Source organism: Wyeomyia smithii, chromosome 1 (assembly GCF_029784165.1).
Source record: "Wyeomyia smithii strain HCP4-BCI-WySm-NY-G18 chromosome 1, ASM2978416v1, whole genome shotgun sequence".
Taxonomy (NCBI): domain Eukaryota; kingdom Metazoa; phylum Arthropoda; class Insecta; order Diptera; family Culicidae; genus Wyeomyia; species Wyeomyia smithii.
The window spans coordinates 185,070,467-185,092,337 of record NC_073694.1 but is presented as its reverse complement, the minus strand read 5'-3'; the positions used below and the strand labels follow the sequence as shown (position 1 = coordinate 185,092,337).

The 21,871-nt window shown below is 41.3% G+C and overlaps 1 protein-coding gene across 5 annotated transcripts in view; it reads right to left on the bottom strand.

The window, feature by feature from the left end:
• Window positions 1-417: 417 nt before the first annotated feature.
• LOC129721055 (protein distal antenna) overlaps window positions 418-21,871 on the bottom strand; it is a 44,328-nt gene continuing 22,874 nt past the window's right edge. For 3 of the 5 annotated variants that reach the window (XM_055673182.1, XM_055673190.1, XM_055673172.1), the window contains exon 3: window positions 418-3,738. In XM_055673182.1, the coding sequence (XP_055529157.1) occupies window positions 1,586-3,712 (2,127 nt within the window). In that variant the 5' untranslated portion in view covers window positions 3,713-3,738 and the 3' untranslated portion in view covers window positions 418-1,585. The remainder of the gene's footprint in view (window positions 3,739-21,871) is intronic. The other 2 variants (XM_055673206.1, XM_055673197.1) reach the window with 2 other exon arrangements.

Below are 21,871 nucleotides of genomic sequence, written 5' to 3'. Positions count from 1 at the left end.
GGGTTAAAGCGTGACGAAAAAAAAACGAGAGTCAGCTTTCATTTCGACTGGAATCCGAACATTTTGACGTTCAGATTTAAAACGTAAAAGGTACAGAGTTTCCTAAATCGGGTTGAGAGCCACTGGCCCAGTGCTGTCAAAACGCGTGCCTGCAAAATTTACACGAATTACACGGCTTTTGTGCCGATCGAAACCTTTTTGACTACGATAAAGCGTGAACTTTTAAGCACCAAAAAAGAGACGAAGGCCAAAAAGGAATCGTTGAGAAACAGGAAATAAAGTTATAGAATATCCATCCCAAAACTAAACCAGCGCTGCACCGCATACTCACCGTGGGAATTAAGTTTGAACCAACAGAACAAACAACGGGAGGAAACATTCTTTTAAGCTCGAACAAATCCATCTTGCGTTCGTTGGTTTGATATTGAGAAATCATTTGATAATTTATTTCTTCCATTTTATCGCTAAGTTGTCATCTCTGGTTTAATAGTTTTTTTTTGCATAGGTGTCAGTGTCGCCATATTTAGTATTTTGTTCTTCTTTATAATTAACAGTTTATTCTTTAATATCTTCCTTAAATTCATTTAATAATACATTACTTAACGCGCGCTCATACGTGCTAATTTTGTTACTCCAACTGTATACAATCTCGGTTGCTTTTTTGTGTTTTCTCAAAATTTTGTGTTTTGTTTTCCAGGGGGAATTCACGTTAAATCACACTGAGTTTGTGTTTTTTTTGGCGTATTTAAATCTTGCCGTTAAACATTGGCTTTTGTCGCCCACGTCTTCACAAAAAAAGGATACATTTTTTTTACTTTGAGCTTTGTTTTAAATGCGTTTTGCTTGCTGCTTTCATATCATTAAAGTTATGGTGTTGAAAACTGTTTCTTCTCCTGTATTGATTTTATTTTTAATCTGAGTGAAAACATATTGCGAAAGCGCGTTCAATCTTTGGTGGACTGCCGTTCCGAAAAGACGATCCATCACATGAGGGAACGACAGAACGGAAAGAAACGTGAACAAGGTCTGAGCACATGTTATTCATAGTTTATAATGTTTAGTAATTCGATTTTCTTTTTTTTTGGATAATTGGTTCTACCCGCGGGGTAGATGTACTTACACTTAACGTTTTCTATTAGCTTGTTACGGTATAATAATAATATCTCGATAACTTGTACATTTGGCATGTTTTTTTGTTACTTCGTAGTCAAACGAAATTCACGTTTCGCTTTGTATCCTTCTAAACAATGAGTATTATATTTACAGCCAGAAGAAGAAAATGACAAATTTCGAAGCAACTCGAATAGGAGCTGTTCTCTCTTTACTACGCGACAGCTGGAAAACGCTGTCTAATAGGTTTTTGTTTCTCCAAAAAGATCAATAGAGAATAATAGAACAAAAATCCGTAAAAATGGGAAAAAATTCAACTACTTATTACATTAGAGCTTGCTTTTACTAACGCTACCTTTCTCGCTTTCTCTCAGCAGTTGCTAATGATATCGGGTTTGTTTCAGTTTAGTTTTGATTTTGACTGGACTTCGGGAGAGACGAGCAATATGTACAGTTCACGGGAGTCACGGTGTGTTTACTTCCGCCGTCGCACCCTAGTGCGCTCCTCTCCGGTACCACCCCCGCTAGATGTGGCCTGTTGATGTTGCCGCTCCGCGCTTAGTTTGATGCTGTTAAGCAAATACTTGAACTGCACGACCTGCATGGCAGTAACGTTTGGATCACTGCAGGACTCTAGCCATTTCAGGAACTTTTCACCATGTTCTACGGCTTCGGCAGAACTTTTGATATCAACGATAGCATCCAGGGGTTGGTCGGAGTCGTCCGAGATGTCGCTTTTCATCTCATCGGTAATAGCGGCGGGAGTCTCTGAACCCGGGGGGAGCCCATTCGAATGGGTGGTATCTCTGTTTTCCTCAGGGTCACTGTTGCCGTTTAGGTTGCTACTAACTACTGGACTTACGGATCGGCGAGCCGAAGCCGGACTGGCCCTGTCGTTGCTGGTTTGGTTGTGAAACATGAAGTTATCTAAAAGTTGCTTGGCTTTTCCGTTGCACTTGGCCTCCGTGGTTAGTTCCTCTTCACCCTGAGTATCCGGCTGTTCGTCTTCCTCTTCCGCTTTGCGATCGGACTTTGGACTGGTCGAAGGGCTGGGATTGAAACGATGATGATCGTCTGTGGATGCGACCAGTTGGTTGGCTGTGGAGTTGTTGTGATTGGAAAGATCCTCAGGTTCCGCCTTCAGGTTTTCCGGTTCGTTTGAGCTGTTGATGTTGAGATTGATGGGTTGAGCGTTGTTGTTGAGTGAATCGGTGGAGTTCTGTCCCTTAGTTAGCTGGGAATAAAGTATGTTCTCGTATGAGGTTGAAGTCGGTTTCGAGTTTGCGTTGGCGTTGATGGTGTTGTTGTTGGACTTATCGCCGGGCATCAGTGAAGCTCCGAAAGTTTTGTACCACTGCCAGAACCAGGAAGAATTTTTGGTGTCTTCCGGTGTTAGGGAAGGTGCCGATGATGGAGGTGTTGGCTGTGGAGTCGATACGATGGGTGGTGTGGGGGTTTGCGTTGACGGGTGATGTTGGACTTGTTGATGCTGCTGTGGTGGCGAGGAACTCTGCTGGGGACTTGCGGGGCGAGGCATTGACGAATACAGATTATTCAGTCCGAGCATTGCCTGCTGCGATTTAAGCCAATACCAGAGCGCTTCGTCAACCGGTGCATTTGGATCACGACCTAGAGGGGCAGCAGATGGTTGTTGTTGTTTATATTTGTCGTTTAGATTAATACCATGGAGCATACCGTTACCCAGATCGCTGGAAGATGTTTTTTGCTGCAATTTGGCCAAGTTGCGTACCGTCAGCGATGGAGTTTTGTCTCCCCCGTTGGACTCCGACAGACTGGATGTGCGAGGGCTCTGACTAGTATTGCCTTTCGGACGTGCATTTCGCAGTGATTGAGCTGCGGTTAGCCCACCAAGATTGGACATGGTTGCCAAGTTGTGATTGTTGTTAAGCTGCGCAATCAAGTTCAGGTTGTTTGCAATTTCGTTGAAGCTCAACGCTAGCGGACTCTGAGCCAGACTGGACATTCCGGACAGATGGCTCAGACTGGTCAGTGGACTAATGGCGGCCATCGAAAGATCCGCCTTGGTCGGATCGCCATGTTTGTTAAGGTCTGCTCCGTAACCTTTCAGATTGAGCTCTTTGGATTTGCTTAGAGCGGAGATTTCTGCAGCTGTCTTGGCAAACGAACTAAAGTCCGCACCATGCAATCCGTTCATGATGATGTCCCCTCCTGAAACCCCCAAACCCTTATCAGCGCCGCTGAGGTCCAACCCATTCATTGGCCCTCTCGGACCCTTGTAGAAGCTATCATCGTATTTCATTTTACCGTTCCCGAACAAACCCTGCTCAAGCTTCAAACGTTTCTCCGGGGGTCCGTTGAATAACTCTGCAGCAGCTACCGCAGTTAAAGCGGCAGCTGTAGCTTCGTTGGTCAACTTTTCCGCGTTTTCTGCTGACTGGCGAGACATGTAACGAAGTTTTTCCTCGTTCTTGCACCATCCTCGCAGGGTTGACTCCGGGACGCCGATGTCTCTGGCCACGGAAGCCTTCGATTCACCATCGTGAATCCGCTGGATGGCATCTATTTTGTCCGTAGCCGTGAGATGCCGCAGTGGGCGTTTGCCCTTCGTTGCCATCATCATCTTGAAGTGCGTCGTCGTGCGTGAATCTGCAAACGAAATCAGAAAAGAAAAGCAACCAATTAGCGTCGAGCGTGTTACGGGTGACCGTGGAGGTGGCAGTATGTACAAAGAAAAAAGTGCGTCCTATGCGTCGGTCCGAAAAGCCTTCTTTGCGAAACATGCACCTATCGTTGCCCCGGCGTAAATCATCTGCATATCGTATCGGCCGGCAGTCACTCCTTCTCTGTTCGCTACCGGCTAAGGATGCGAAACTTCCTGCGAAAAGGAAATGCATTCGGCGAGAAAACCCCCCTACGATATCGAGAGCGAGTGAAAGAGATCTCTATCAGAAAACTGCAGCATGATGCATCCACGGACGCGGTTCCACCTTGGCATCACATAATCTTTTTATTACTCCTAGATGCAGCCGAAAGTAAAAAAAAAAAAAAACAACTATAGCTAGAGTGAGAAAGAGCAAACGTTACCGCCCATCAAGAAAAAGAGCTTTTTCCCACTGGCGATATGGGGTCGTCTCGCTTCCACCTACTTCACGTTGTCATCGTCACCATCCTGCTCATTCGTTAACCCTTTTTTTCTATCACGAGAAGCATCTGCGCACGGGAAAGATTAGTGTGTTTTGCACCCAAACATGTGCTTTTTGGCAAACATGCGTCCACTAACACCTCCGACACGATTCTCTCGCTGTCAGAGCGAGGCTGAAATGGGAGAGAGCAAAACAAACGAACATCTCCTACTCTCCCAGCAGAAATGTTCGTGCTGCGTTCGGCTTTCCTTCGGGCTACGTTCATTCATAAAAATCTTCTACATGATTCCCACTGCGTGCAAACAACACAGCGTCCAAGGATACCTACGCTCTCGTCGTTAGGCATGTGTTGGTAGACCACCTATGGACCAAGAAGATTTTTTAAACCATCGGCCAGTTGTTTACAATTTCCACATAAAATTGGTGCTGTGTTGGTGTGCAACGCTGTACACAAGCGGGTATGTCCGTCCGTTCGCGAACCCGAAACACATAAAAGTAATTCGCAAAAGGACATTCTCCGCTAGCGCTATGTAGTGAATCAGTATTGGTGCAGCGGAAAATTTATTTTCTCCTTGCGCTGTTAGATTATTTTGCTATCGGGAAACAGACATAATACAGGAGATGACCTGCTGTTTCGGCTCCTCCGCATAACTTCGACCTTTCCCATCTGCCCACCCGCGGATTGATCGACTGTCCTGCTGCAGCATCGGTTGCACACGCTTTGCTACGACGAACTGCTGGGTGGACGAAGAATCACCGTTGAAAATTTACTAGGGGTCACCCTTCGCCCGATGATGACGATTCTGTCCAGGAGTTTTTATTTCGATTCGTTTCAGGTCTGTTTTCATTTTTCAGCTGATACTTTATTTTATTGCAACTGCCAACTCTTGCAACTATAGTGAATGTGTTTGTGTTTGTGTGTGTGTGTGTGTGTGTGTATGTGTACGCGCGCGAGGGAGAGTGCAATTTTTTCTGGTCCCTTCTGAACTTTCTGACCAGCAGCAGCACTGCGGAGGGGGAATGTTTTTTATTCTTTTTCTTTCTTTCTTCTCTGTTGCTGGAGGAAGTGGAATGGGATTTCCTCGTGCGCCTAGTCTCGGGGCTCTGCATGAGACGTGATTTTTTATTATTTCCTTTCATCTGCACTACCATGTTTCTGTCCTAATCGTTTCTGGATTTTGTGCACGTCCCGACGGGGACTGCTGCTGGCTTGGCTACACGGCTGTTGTAGTTCCTGATGGTTGCTGGACAGCACGGGGGAGCGAGCGAGCGAGTAAGCGCGAAAGGACAACGAAGATGACGTAAGGATTGGCTGGACCGATAGTATGTAACGGGGAGAAGAAAAAAAGACTAGCTGGTTGGTACGATACAAGAAGGGATGCAGGAAATGGGATGTTTTTTTGTCGATCGTTTACTTTTCTCTATGCTACTAGTCGCATTAATTTATAGAACTTTTACTTTCGTTTCGTTGTAAATTATTGCCCCAGTTTTGTACGGCAGCTACTAGTGTTTTTCTAACGCAAATTACCAGGATTTTCAGTAGACCGGCATTGAACTGAGTGTTGTGAGCGATGTACATTTTATGGAAGCTTGAAGCTTATAAGGAAATGCTTAACCCATTTCCTACGAGTAATGCCATATGGCATCACTGAACAACTCCAGTTTTTCCGCTTTTCAATATTTATAGATTATATATTAAACGGTAGAATAATGAGGAACAGATTAAATTTTTGAGGTGAATATTTTGTTTTTTTTTTTTTTTTTGCCCGGGAATACCCTGCTTAATTCGATTTCAAAGTACAACGTAATAATGATGAAAACTATAGTGGACAATGCTGCCACCTAGCTTTAGTTGTGGTGAGTCTTCGTTAAGTGTTTTTATAATTACGACACTGTAATCACAACCCTAGTAATACAACACCTGCTGTGATTTTTAAGCTCCGTTTTAACCGTCTTGAGAATAATGCTATTTGTATTTAGACCTTACGCTCCTGGTTTGCCCGGAAATCCACGATAGCACGCAACTTGGAGACGTTCGCCAACTTGAGTACCATATCGAAATGAAATGTGAAATGAACTTCACCTCAGTACTCACTTCCTTCGTGCCGGAAGTAAAATACGAAGTGCCCTGCCAGTCGTTACCATCCAGGGTGAGACAGGTCTCGTCGTCCATCATCACCACCACGTCGCGACTTGCCGGGAAAATCGAACTGGCCATCGCATTCAGGCACTGTCGCGGCGTCATTGCCTGCAGCTCCGAGACCAGTGGACGGGACTGCCGCTTTCTGACATGTATGGCTTGTTTGGCCGGCTGCATCGACCTCCCGGCCGAGTGCACGCAGCGATAAAGACACTTTTTTCTCGGTTTCCCTCCTTAGCGTTCTTTGGAGCTTCTTGTTGCTCAGGGTCATCGGCCGTCCGGAACCGGGCTTTTTTCGATGCTCTGATTGTTGTCCAATAGTGCCAAGATGTTGTTGATGCTGGAACGGGTGTATCTGGTGTTCACGGACTGCCGCACGATGCCCGTTTCCGACGCGACAGGGTACCGTTCTTTGAACGTGCACACTTCTGAACGGAGTAGCTTCACTGTTTTCGCCATCCCGATTAGAGTTCTACTGATAGTCAATTTTTTTCTGCTGACTCATGGGTTACTATGATTGTTGCTGCATGGGTAGTTAAATCGGTGCGTGTGAAGGTAAACCCATGAAAAATCGGCAATTTTTGTCCATTTTTTTTACCGGAAACGTTGGAGCTTTCTGCAAACTCGGTCACACACACTAACTGCAGATTGTCTATATCATAATTGAATCTTGTTTTTATTCTAGCGGGTGGTACAGTACAACTACACCCCACCACCTCTTACCTACTTCCTTATTGTTCCGCGTCTGCCGGTCTGGCAGAACAAAAGGATGAAGTGAAGATTCTCCACTGCCGACGGTCACCTGCCATGGCTTCTACTTGGCACCAGAAGAGATTCTCAACAGTCTGGATGTCACTGGCTAGGCTGCGCCGCCATGAGCCTCTGGGTCTACCTCTTTTGCGTTGTCCTTGCGGGTTTCAATCGAGCGCCTCTCTGCAAGTTTCGTTCGCTCCTTTTCTCAATGTGTGTCCGATCAGACCCTACCTACGTTCCTGAATCTCTGTTGCTATCGGTCGTTGTTGATGGCATAACTGCGTACCTGCAGCTTTTGTGACGTCTCCGTCTGCACGCACCACGTTTTGCAGGCGTACAGAGGTACGGATTTCAAGTTCGAGTTTATGATTCGGATTTTCGTATTTAGAGTGAGCTGATTAGAGCGCCAAATGTTCCGCAAACCTGCTGAGGCACCTTGAGCTTTCCTTATCCGTGTAGCTATATCGGTCTTGATTCCACCATCTGGTGTAGTCTGGCTACCAAGATAATGAAAGGTTTCTACCTCTTCAACCTCTTTCCCCGCTACCGTAAAACTAGAGGGATTGACAATATTTATTCCAATTGACTTGGCCTTTACGACATTTATTGTAAGATCTGCTGCCATGGAGCTTTCACAGAGGTCATCGAGCTGGCTCTGCATATCGTTTCGACGTTGGCAAGCGCCGATTCCAGGGCAAGCCTCGGTTTGGTCTACTATTAATAGCTTTAGCCAAAATTTCATCCATGACGATGAAAGATAGTAGCGGTGATAGTATGCACTCTTGTCTCACGCCAGCTGTAACCCTGATACGGTCAGAAAAAAACATACGGTCAGAAAAAAATCCTTACTCAAGAACGCTTCGTATTGTGCGTCGATGAGATGGACTAGCCTATCTGGAACTCCTCTACGCCTTTGGGCGCTCCAGATGTTTTCGTGATTGAGACGGTCAAACGCTTTTTCTAAGTCAACGAACATCAGCAGAAAGGAGCGCTGGAATTCGTTTACCTGCTTCAAGATGATACGGGGCGTAGCGATATGGTCCACACAAGAACGGCCACCACGGAACCCGGCTTGGTGCCGGCGGAGAGTAGCGACCATTATTTCCTGGTTCCGGTTGAGGATCCCCCCGCAGAGTTCTTAGAGGGCGATACAGAGCAACGTAATACCAGGATCAGTAAGTAACTAACCAGCTCCGTCTTTCAACGGCATCTTGGCATTCGTCCTAGCACCTTTAAGGCGGTGAGAGATATCGTACGATAGGCGAATATCTCCATTGACGGCGGCCCGTTTCTCCTTCTTCGACCAGGGCATTGGTTCAGGCTCTCTTGTTTGCAAGATCGTTTCACAGCCTTTTATTATATCTTTGACGGATGGCTGTCTTCGCAGCTCTTGTTCGTACCAAATATCTTATAATACCAATATAGTTCACTCCCGAATTTCCCATATAATTTCGAGAAGACGCATAAGGAACACCCCCTCTTGTGGTTAAAAAAGGTAACTAAACTCATTGCACAGTGGTACAGTAACGCAATTTAGGCGGACATGAGCTTTTCGATGTGATTTTGTTAAGCAACTTCGTTAATTTTTTTGTAGCTATTAAATTTACCGATTTAGAGCAATTTGACGTAACTGACCTAGGGTTAAAAAAACAGATTTTTTGCTTTATTTTTTCAGTTCAAATGTAATAACAAAGTTTTCTTCGGTTAACCTTAAGAACACAAAAATACGCAACTTTTGACGGAAAAACAATGTCGATATGCTGTATAGGTAAAGAGTTTTTATTTTTTCAATAAATGTTCAATAAAAACATGTTTAAGCTCTTGAGGTCATCCGAAGAATACTCTGTTATTAAATTTGAACTGGAAAAGTAGAACCAAAAAACTGTTTTTTCGGAACCCACTCTAAGCCAGTCACGTAAAATTGCTCTATTTCGGTCAATTTAATAGCTACAAATGAGTTTTTTTTGTTGCTCAAAATCTACAACTGTGCCGAAGGTTGTATAAAAAAGATAAAAGGAGAAACCTGTGACGATGCGCTAGTGTAGGGTTACATCAGCAATGTCTTTAGTTGAATCTTCTAGACTCTAGAGATTCGAGCCCGCAATCTTCCGCTCTGTACCAATTAGTAGAAAATACATGGCTAGTTGGTGCTTGGCCAAACATTAAATGTCAAATACTCAAAACACCCGTAACGAAGAAGTCTTCTAAAACTAATGTTTTGAAATAAATTACTAGAACTTTATTAACCTCAATAATGAACTTTGAGTACTCTATGCGAACAATATACCTGCATGCTTTTTCCTGCGTGTTTGAAGATTGCTGCATATACTTTCACAGCTCCTTAAGGGATTTTAACGCGGATTATTTTTACTCGATTCGGAAGATTATTTGTACGCGGTATCAAATAAGTTCAGTATAAATATATCGAATCTAATCTTTTAAATGCGGTACAACCATTCGCGTGAAAAGCAACCCCAGTGTATACTATTGTTTTAAGCTTTCACTTGAAATCTACTCATTCGAGTTACACTTTTCTTAAATATTAATTTTATTCACTTGACATGTAGAACAGATTAGATGTACTAGTCACCTGTTCTGTCATTAGAAGCGCCAATTGGTTTATCTCCACGATAATAAGAAAATCCACGAGACAGTTGTGATCAGCTGATTACAGTTCAGGTCGCTACTTGGATAGAACCCTGATCGGGGAAGCTCGAAAAACAAATTTTTAATCGGTTGCTCTAGTATCGCGAGAATAGCCATCTTTAACATAACAATAAAATACCACTCTTGATTTTTTTGCAGACATTTTGATTTTGTGTTCGGTTCTGTTTTGGGTTTGAGGTTGCAAAAACAATAACACAAACAAACGTACCAACCGCGAAACGTCACCCATGTACTGCCTCATACATAAGCGAACCTTATTCTCATTATAAAATTCACAATAATATGTACATTTTTTTCAGTGTACTCATTTGGGTAATTTTATTGCCAAAAGTGATTGATTTTCGAATGTCCTGTAGAACAAAATCAGAAGTGGCGCTCCTAGCGGTCGAAAAGGTGACTAGCGCTTCTGTCATTTTCAATGTGTCTTGGCTTTTGCCTCGCTCCGCTCGTCCGATATCCATTCCCTTCGTCCACTGCGCAACTTGCCAATGGTTTCAACCCCTGTCATGATAAAGGCATTCTTGATGTTTATCCACTTTTTCACCAGAGTACAGGAGACTCGGGCTTGTAGTTGTTCAACGAAAGCCCTTTTCACCTCGGGATTCTCCATGATCCGGCGTATGTCATAGCGACACCCGACTTTCTCTTCACGGCGAAGACAAGATAATGGTTAGATGCGATGTCCGCATTGCGTTTGTTTCGGACATCAAGAACGCTTCTTCTTCATTTTCAGCTGATGCAGATGTGGTCTATTCGGTTTTCTGTCGGCCATCGAAATCAAAAATTTTATGCTTTTTTACCAGCCAAAAAAGTAAAGCTTCAACCGCTTTTAGGCACGAAGTCCGATTGCAAAGTTAATCTTTTAAACCTTTGTCACGAACTTGTGATACAGAATTCTTCCTGCGTGCGGAGAAAATGAAGACCACCCAGATTCCAGTCTGTTCCTAGATTGATTTTATTAAATTCAAACTCTACTCTATCCCCGGAGGAAATTTTTTTTTCAAAATTTTCTGATTGTCTTTTTAATGCTTCGGAAAATAGATTTCTATTCTTTTTTGTTGCCTATTCATTGCGCTGCTATGCGGTCATCGTTGTTTCTTCCGTGGAAAACAAGGTGTCTAGTATCATCACTTTTCTGGCGAAGGAATATCGGTAAAATAGACTATTTTAGACTATGCAACAGAAGGTTGCATCAAATGTCTGTCTGTGGGAATTGAATTTTGTGACTGCACCTCTGGGAAAGAGGCATCTGCACGATTGAGTTGGAATTTTGCATGAAGACTTTTTTCGAGAAGACAAAACTTTAAAGACTAACGCCACTGATTAGTTGTAATTTTCGACGAATTTCGCAAGTGAAAATGATTTTCATCAGTTAAGGTTAAGTGAGTTCAATAGAATCAAAACTTGATGTATCGCTATAGTTTTCGGTGATTTTACATTATTTTCATTTGTAGAAAATGTATTTTTTGCAAATATTGTTCATTGGTATTGGTATTGGTATCATAGAAAAAGAGTACAAACGAAAAGTCTCAGTGGAGTCCAATTGTCCTCTATACTAATAGTTGGCTCCAAAATATTTGTCCAATCAACGAAAATGTCCAATTCCTATACACAAATGTCAGAACTTAGGCTTTGTTTTATTTTATGTTGTTTTTCTTAAAACTCACTCAAATATTTACTAATTTTGTAGCGATGCTCGAATGAAGAAATGCCTTGAAATCCCAACTAAATTGTTCTAGATTAACTCCTAATTTAAACTCAGAGTTAGAATAGCTTATATACAACCGTGCAAAAAACTTTGAGAAACCCCAAAAACATAAATCCAGACATATCCTCGGGACACACATTTAAAAGCCAAACAACGTTGATTAGCGTCGATACCGTTCAGATCCGAACAGAAATTGAAGCCGATCCGACGTATTATCCCGAATAGATGGGCGAAGAAACACCCCAAACCAATTAGCGCTCCTACAGAGCACCCATCATTTCCTCCGGTCTTAACCGAAAAAAAAGTTAATCGCGCCAACCGTTGCGTGTTTTCGTTTCCAGTTGATTCGCGTAGCGAAAAAAAAGCATGTAAATTCTAATGCTGCATGAAATACCTATGCAAATTATGTTCCGTTCGAGTAGCACAACCTGGACCCGACCATGGTGAAACGCATCGCACGGTCCGTGATTCGGTCTAAGGTTCTGTACAACAAACTTCACACTCAATGGTCACCCCGTCATCAGTAGACAATAGTAATCGTTTGCTGCCTGCCGAAAGAGTCTCGTCTACCCGCCCGACAAGGTTAGCTCAGAGTGGTACTGGCAAAAAATATAATTAACTAGCGACCTGTTGAATGCGGAAGGAATCACCAATAGAACCTTCCTCACTTGGAAGGCAAGGAAGCACACGAAAAAATAGAAATAAATCAAATCGTAAAAATATACACATAACTTTTATATCACGTTATTCTCTTCGGTTTCACTCTCAGTCCGTTCGGCTAGTTTTCCCACCCGCTTTGCCAAGTATCCTACCTCCCCGGCATTGAAGGAAAAACAACATAGAAAGGAAAATTTTTCCCTACTTCCGAAGCCGGCTACTCAAGAAGGTTGTTACTGTATGGTTCTATCACTATTATAAGCGGTAGCTACAAAATAAAACTACGTCATTGATTGCCAACACCAGCAGGGTACACATACAGACATATACATAGTACTCCTTATTTTTTGCCTGCCACTCTCACTAGAATCTGGCAGGCATTAAAAAAGAAATAAACAGACCGTCTCTCATGCCTCACCCAACCACAGGCAAGGCAAAAGCTTTGCCGAAACCCCAATTCCATTGATTTTTCTTCCATCGAAGTTTTCCTGGAGATTTTGGCCCGAACAAAAGCTGTAAGCAGTCAGAGACTAGGGTGGGCTAATGGGAGGCAAAGGACAAAATCAGATGCAGACTAGTTAATATTTAATGTGCTATGATCATCTTCTCTTCGGGTATACTTTTTTTCTGTTATGATTCCTCCTTTCGTCTAGTGTTTTGCTCCTTGGACTCAAACTTAACTCTCGGCACAGACTTGCCCGGCATAAATGGAGATGTTTGGTGTTGCCGACTCCCTCTTTTATGTGCCAGTTTGTCATATTTATTGCCGAATGTGTGTTTGGGGCGGTGGGGGGGGGGGTAGACGGAGCACTGGCGGAAAACGGAAGAAGTGGAGCACTGACCTAGAGCAAATTTTATTAGCTGTTTATATATCGTTTAGTGCGGAGAATAAACTGTCGGGATGCTCCGGAACCCGTCGGGCCGGGGCAACACCGGTTATTAGATTAGTGCGAGGAAATTTGCGAGAAATAGATGAATTGGATTAGTGCACAGGTAGGTGATAGTGGTTGTTGATGGGTGTGGGCTGAGGAAAATGCGATGATTATTTGATATTGATATTTGGTGTTGGTTGCTTTGCTATTCACTCTAGTCCAAATTTAATGTGAATTTTGTGTCATGTCGCTACCATAGAACATTTAGGCGTTCAAGTATATACCTATTAAGCAAAACATGTACAATTCAAAAGAACATGCTTTTTGAAAAAAAAGCAAAATAAAATAAAAAAATACTGGTGTGGTGCAATGCCAGTGTTGTAAGTGACACTTGTTCAGTCGAAATCTTTCAAGTGGTTAAACCATCATATGAAATCCACTTATTCCAGGAATCGCATCTGTCAATGATGTAGTGTTTAGCATCATATAGCAATCTAGTAGCTTGAGACAGACGTGCAGATATTAATAAATTAATACAAATCATGCAGAATGTTGAGTACTGTACTTTAGAACTATGTTATAAAGTTATTATTCTAGCAGATTTTCATTTTTTCGTCACAGAACTCGTAGAAGAGTTATGATTATATGAGGATATTCGAAAACACCTTCTTTATTTACACTTCTTCAACAATGAAACACTGATTTTTCCACATATTTACAGTTTTTACATAGTTTATAAAGTTAGTTGAGGGAAATTATGGAGTGTTTTCTAGACTTTTTTACTGAATTCATTGCAACCCCATTCTCGAACGATCAATAAAATAGAAGAATGTAGGGGAATCTCGTTTCGTCAATGGTTAACTTGAGGCTGAACACACGTCGGAACAGTTGATGTTGCACATTTGACAAATTTTACCAACACTAACATAAAAAAAAAAAAACAAAACTTTGGTTCGTTAAATTTCCTGCTATGAGAAAAACGTTCCTCACAGCACGGGGAGAGCATAAGGATTGTTTTATTGTGCTGATTCTAGTGAAACTGGCAGTTCTCTTGTTATTCAAATCAACCCATGATATTGCTCGTAAAAATCATTCCGTTTTTGGAGACGGAGTTGTTTCCAGTTCGAATATGCAAAATGTTCCCATAAAACAATCGTGCTTTGTGCTGCATTGGTAGCCTCTACCACAAATGGTTCGCACTTCAAAAACAGGAATGTTAATTAATAACCGCATCAGGATTAGTGAATAGTTTTTGTGGTGGATCAGTTCGTGTCTATATATTTTAATTATTTTCAAGCGAAAGTTTAGGGTTCAATCTAGAAATATGATCAAGTTTTAGTATATAAGGTATTTATTTTCTGGAGAGTTCTTGAACCTTGGCACTAGGAATGACACAGAAAAATCACGCCTATTATTTTTCTGGAAAATGGCTAACTCTTGTACCGCTAAACTCGGAAACAACAAGCAATCAACAACGACAACAACAATCTTCATAGAATGTTGGTCTTACCAAGCAGAAAATTGTGGAACTTACAATACTGAATGAAGGCGCAGCTCATTGCTTTTAAAGTAAAATAGCATCTGATCATCTGATTTCACATTTGTTCCTTTCTGAGGGCCTCTTATTTTCTCTAATTCGACATTTTTAAGACACTATTGATTACGAAATTCCAACGAAACCAACAGCATTGAGCTACCTATCACACTTCTTGTGCTAGACCTCGTTAAAGGCAAACATAACCGAAAACTGAAAATAGTCAATAATTCTGCAATTGTTAGATTTTGGCCATATACGTAAAAGGATTTTTTTCATCTAATAGGGTCCTCTTTCAACACTTGAAGAATTTGAAGTGAGCTCCCTAACTCCCTGTATATCCCAGAAAATTGCTACACGTGTCCCATTGCAAAATAAAATGACCACTATTGTTGAGTGATGAGATACCTGCACCGACACGCTCGCAGTCAGGTAAAATATGGTTTATGAAGCCAATCAGCTATCCAGGATTGATTGGGATAATAATGGGAGAGTTAACAAAGAGATCATCTATATTGCATAGAGATTTTTCATTCGTTATGTTTGATTAAAACTACAAGTATTGCGTTTTTATTTGTTCTTAGCAAAAACCACGTACGTACGGTATCTCTGTACCAAATTATCATGATACTAAAATAATTTTCAAAAAGCAATTCTTCAAGGGCCTGTGTTGAATCGTTATCTTTCAAATATTCTGCTTTTTTTCGAAAAAATCCGAAAACTGCTACAACATCGTTTCAACATATCTCGGTGTAATGAAGTCATAACCTCTGAGGCTTAGGACCTAAGGGAACCGATTGTCGTTTGAGTCTTTCTACTGGTATCCTATTCAACGGCGCCGCACAGGAAATAGTCCAATGGACTAAGATCAGTCTGCATAAGCGGCCAATCTTCCTTCCTTGGCAGTTCTGAAACACTTTTTAAGCCTTTTTGCGTTTTCTTAGGAAGATGTGCTATTCCATTTTTTTTCTCTCAGGTTTAATTACCCAAAAATACTGTTGATGCCGACACGTTTACAAAATGAAGTATTTGGGTTTTTAGCTATTCACGGATTTCCGGTTTTTATATATCATCTGAAATAGTGTAATTTTCTGAGCAAAACGTGGTTTTTTAAATCTTAATATCATTAATCCTGCGATTTTTAAATAAAGAATAAAAATTTGCTCTAAATCGCTACAATGACAGTTGGTATATGGGCGAACTGTCATTGTAACGATTTCGAGCAGACTTCGAGCAGTTTTAAAACGTTATTTAAAAAGCGAAGGACAACGATGAAATTTTTTTTAAATCACGTTTTACTTAGAAAATGCATATCTTTCAGATGATATAAAAAACTGATACAGGTCGGACTCGATTATCCGGAGACTCGGTTATCCGGAATTTTAGACTCGATTAACAGGAATTTTATTTTTTAGTGTCCGTTTTCAATTTTTATTCCGAAATTTTGTCTTCGTCATCCCTTCTGGCATATTTGTTACCATTTAAGTCACAATCGACATGTTTGGGCCATGTTCGAGTTAAGTGAAAATATTCAATGTCCAATTTATTTTTTTTTTGCTTCTCAAGATTTTACCCCTTTTCGCCTCAGAAATAATTTCTGGTTACGCCACTGCATCATACAAGCAAATAAAAAAAAGAAATATTTATTTTACGTTCGTCAATCGCAAAATTTTAGTATTTTTTGTGTGATTCGATTATCCGGAAAACTCGATTATTCGGAATGAAAAAAAATTTGATGTTCCGGATAATCGAGTCCGACCTGTATAGCTAAACAACCCAATTTCATTGACACTCGTTCCAGTGCGAAGAAAATCGACAATCGAGAGAAAAAAGCACATTCTTAACATTGGTCACCTTAACGGATAACCGTTAAATGTAAAAATTCCTGAGTCCTGTGACGGACCTGAATACAGTGCTCTAACGGACCCGTAAACGTTTCCCTTTCGTTGTCCCTTTGGCCTTGGCAACACCGGAGACCCCGACTAGTCGGCTCACAACTAATGGCCGAAAATTAGAAAATTATGGCGCAAATTTTGATGCGAGCGAACAGCAAAAAAAAAAAAAAAAAAAACAGGCCAGTCCATGGCAAACGAACTGCAGTTTTTCGCTCCCCTCCGGATGCTTTCGCCGGTTTTCTTCGTGTTTAAACAGTGTCCGACCGGGGCAGGGAAAAAAACAACCTTATATAACGGTTATTCTCGCCAAAATTTGAACCCTGAGGGAGTATCGCGAGCTATGTGTTTTTTTGCATTTCTGTCTTCAACCGAAGGGTTGGCGTGTCCCGAATTGCACCATCGTGTTTTTAAGTAAAGGTTTGCTGCTGCTGCTGCTGCAACAAACCAGGCACTTGGTGGAGGGCCGTTGTATTAGCCAAGACCAGCGAACGATGACAAAGGTGCGGGAGTGCAGTGCAGACATGGCGAAGATGGCGATGTCGCGACGAAATTAAAATCAATATACATAAAAAAGCGAAACCCCGCGCGGTCAGCCAGTCAGCCGGTGTGCGTGCAAATTGCAGTGCAAGGAAGTTGAACGCTAAGGATGCGCTCACGAAAAAAAAAAAAACTGAACGGTTATAGTCAATTCTGTCGGTGAGTGAGGGACGAGACTGATTCCCCTGAATATCGGCAAAAAAAAACGCGAAGCCAGGATGATGACGAAGTCAGCGGCAGCTAGTCGCATACTGGCAGGGTCTCATTTCGTTTTCGACAGGTTGAGCGGTTAATTATAATTCATTAGGGTGTGCTGCTCGCCAGTCCACCGCAGTTTGGCGGTTCGGGTTTTGACGACGGCAGCAGACGTGATCTAGAAATGGTTGCGTGTTCAGGTTTGTTTAGCAGCAACGGCAAGGGCTTGGTGCGGTTCGCTAGATTGATGGGACACGAGACAGAGTGAAACTGGACTGTCTGCGGATTTTTTTTGCGGGTCGTGCATTCTCGTGCCGCGGGGTATAGTTTCTCAAAATGTGCATCATTAGGGATGCAAATGAGATTTTACCGTTACTGTATCTAGACTGTTTCTTCTCCGTCCAATAGACGAACATGAACATGCTCAACCTAGGAATGACCTCCAAGCTACAGAAGAAATCTCGCTTTTTTTCGCTAAGAAGATGACAAGAACTCTACAATTGTCGCTCATGAGCACACACCCAGTTTTGCCTTTCGAAAAGTCTGTACGTGTCCTTTCGGTAGCGAATCGATTTTCTTCCGTTCTGCGTTGTCCCTCGCGGGTTGTTGCTAAAACGACGTCCCTTCTACGGCAGTGGGCACATAGACAGACGCCAAACATGCTCAGGTGTCCACTACACACCGGGATATGTCGGATAGCGGTTTCGAATCGGGGAAAATTCTTAAGTTGGGGCCAACTTTGCCATGCTATTCGCAGTACTGCGCTAGCAGAAAAAAAAAACTTCAGTTTGACCCGGCAGGAATCCTGCGCTCCCCATTCTCCGTGCCCGTGGATTTCGTAGAAATCGCGAACCAGCGGACAGACGCGTGCATGTGTTTGTGCGCGCTATGACCGTCGCTGTCAGCTAGTCAAGCAGTAAGATTAAATAACTCATGAGGAGTGGAGGTTATTCTTCCCTCTTGATTTGCCGTTTCTCTGTTGTTCGCTACACGCCACCTCCTTACCCCCTCACGATCGGGCAGAAGGTGCCGCATACAAGCATACGTGTGCACAAACACACGTGCAAGCGCGATGTCCATTTACTTCAATTTGCGATTTTTTTCTTCCCTTCTCTGTGCTAAACTGCTTTCTTTTTAGCACTGACCGTCCGTTGTCCGCATAGAAAGAAGGCTAATTTTCCTCTTTCTGAAAAGACGGGGCAGATCCGGCCGTTCTGTGTCGTGTCCAGTTGATGTCCGCTTCGAGAGTTTTCCATTCTGCTCGACTCAGGGTGGTGCGGAAGCGTCACAGAGACACAGATGTAGTGCTCCTAACTAATAGTTGGTTAAACTCGATGCAATGACTCAGTTTTAGAGCAGCAGATCTCTCAAGCTGGATGAATTCCGAGAATAGTTTAAGCTGTTTAACCTTGACGGACTGTACCTTCACCGGTCATAAATCTAGACACAATTACCATTCCAGTGCAGCTCGGTCTGTGGAGATAAAATTTTAGCCGGAATCGATACCTGCCGATGCACACTAATCCGCATTCGACATTTGAGAGGCGGCAGGGCAGGAACCCACAGCGGGCGTACCTGAGGCCCACACAGGAGATTTGCTTTCAATGTGTCTTCTTCTTTCGCTTCGAGTATCTACACGGCAGAGGAAGGTGCAAAAACGCGGCCCGTCATCACAGATTTGGACGAAAACAAAAGACGCAGTGCTTTACCCGCATTTGTGTACCTATTCTCTATTGTCGCCATAAGGAAAGCAACCAACGGCCAAGGAGGTAGTAGCAGCAGCATCAATGCATTCAACATCCAAACTGATTTGTATTTCGTCTTTTCGCTTTTGGGGTCCTTTCCGTCTGCTTTTGTTTTCTCATCGTACAAAAAAAAAACTAACCTCTTTATAGCGGAAAAGTTTGTTGTTTGTCATTTTGTTGGTGTGGTTTGGTAAGCAATTTGAACCTTAAAACTATAATTATTACATTTTAGTACCGATAGATAAAATTTCACACTATAGTTTCTGGTCCAAAGATGGAGCGTGGGGAGAAAATTTTCACTCCGCAAGACGAGGATTTATATCATACGAAAAAATCGGTTGAAGACTAAATTTATCCACCCTCAACGTTACTTCCTAACAAAATGGCGCCTACGTAACTTCTTATTTTTGGTATTTCAAAGTAATTTTTCAACATTTTTGGAAACGGGATCAAAACATGAAAAATTTTACACTTTCGTCAAAATTTCGGCCCACGAGTTGCTGATTACGTTTCACTTATGGATATCGCAACGTCAAAGTATAGCGAAATTGGAGTAGCACCTCTCAACATTATCAGTATCACCCTGTCTGTTTCATCGTCGAAAATCACACCAAAACCTCGTTAGAGAAAAAAACGTTGTTAATTTAGAAGATCCCAACGCAGTTCATAAATTTAACAACTCATAACAGATTTGTTCATATAATGTTATTTTACGGATGCTAAATAATGAAAGCTTAGGAACGAATACTGTAGATATGGGTTTATTAGGAGACGCGTTCTTCAATTATGGGCGAGAGTGACCACTACGAACGAAAAAAAAAACGTAACCTAGAAAGTCATCGTATTCTATTGGTTTGAGCTCTTGCTTATTTAGATTTCCTAAAAGGACAAAAAGACAAACTATGTTTTGTTTCTCACAGCGATGTCTCATGTTGAAATGTTTCACGCTAACGATGAATTATTTCAGTTGCTTGATAAAAACTGACTTCATTGAAATACGAAAGCGTTGACATCACCACAGGACTTTTTTATTGATGAATCTTTTTGTCACTCGGCATCCGTCTGTAATTCAATACTACCATTTTTTGCAAGCCATCCAATCTGGATTCAAAAGCAATTGAGAGCGAACTTAACATTTGCAGCGGTCCATATCATCCTAAAAATTACAGAAAATATTCTAACTGTTGTTTATAATTTTGTATAAGAATATCTTTTCATGTTTTTTTTCACATCAATTTAATTATAAAAAATTTACATTCTAGCACTCTGTTCCAACGGTTATATTTTCTATTTAAAGTTTGCAAATAAGAAAAATCAACCAGTGTAAAATCGAAACATTAAAGCACAGTTGGGTTCCAGCGGAATCCACTACCTTTGAAACAGCTTTATGTGAAGTATGGTAAAGAATTCTCGATAAAATCAAAACGCGCTATGCATTCCATAGAAAATGAGTAAAAAGATTTTTTTTTATAAATTCCGATTCAGCTGACACTTTATGATATCAGTTCTTCATGTTGACTCACGACTGCTGTTTCAAAAGGGTCTCCAAAAATTTGGCTGCAAAGCAAAAAAAGCAAAGCCTTGGTGCTACATTCCGTATCGGAACTCGACCTTCTGTTTATTATACACAGACTTCGCAGCCAACTGTCAAGCGTACAGGACAATTGCGGGGCTAGCGCTACTATCCTACTGACACTAACAATCTCTTCCGAGCCGAGACTCGAACCTACGACGACTGGCTTGTTAGGCCAGCATCGTACCTCGCGACCAGCTGGGAGAAAATTTGACTGATGAAAAATGAAATTTTATATTTTCAAAAACGGTTTGATCGATTGAAATGGTGTCTTCGGTAAAGTTGTGGTTCTAAAAAAATATAAACACTGTAATTTTTTCTCTGTCCAAAATTTTTCAAGTCGTTACAACGTATTAAATATCTCAAAAAGTTAAATTTTAAATTTTTTTTTTATAAAATCTGCAGGAAATGAGCTAAACATTTATGATCATGGAGAAATGGGAGCAAAAGTTTCCAGCAAAGTTGTAGATAGAATTTTTGTCGTTCCACAAAAAATACACTTTATAGGAAAAAACGATATCTTCTTGAAATCAACAAGTTTAAAAAATATAAATTGAATATTTCAAAAATCTTACTTCTAAGAGCTATTTTTTAACAAAAACTACACAATATGAATTAGCATTGATGATTGTTTCAAGTTTTTTCTTCATTTTTTTCCAGTGTATATTTTGATTAGAAGGAAAAAAATACTATCTTCAACTTTATCGAAGACACTGTACTGCCGTTCCACGCATAATTGTTCCATGTTACATTTTGGTCATTTTTACTTTTCATCACCAAACGTTGTTTTTTGACGTAAATTTTCAGAAAAATACTTTAACAATATTTTTTTGTTCTAAAAATGTTTCAAAAAATATCAAGTCTGTTTGACCCATTGTTGAGTTTCCACGCATTACTGTCCCGCTCTTATAATCTCCACAATTAGTTAATTATATATCATTATTACGAAGCGTAGGGTTAAGAAATACTTAAAACTAAACGTTAAAACTTCTTTCTTAAAGGGGGCATTATTTTAAAATACAATAGCTATCTTTCGAACAAACTACACATTTTATGGTTTTTATGGTTGAATAAAAACGGAAAAAATGTTAAACAAAATCACATCGAAAGCCCAAGAAACAAAGACAACTGCTTCTATTGTCGTAGGTACTTTATTTCTTTGTAAGCAAACTTTCGTAGAAACTCAATTTATTTGCTGGAACAACTGTATGAAACATCAACAGCAATGCTTGCTTACGTCCTGCGGTAATCCCTCAAGGAGACTTTTGAAACACAAGGTTTTGGTACAGTGTAAAATTGTTATCAGCGAACGTTTTTTTGTTTCTTGGTAGGTTGCCATTAATTAGGATTTTCCGTCCAC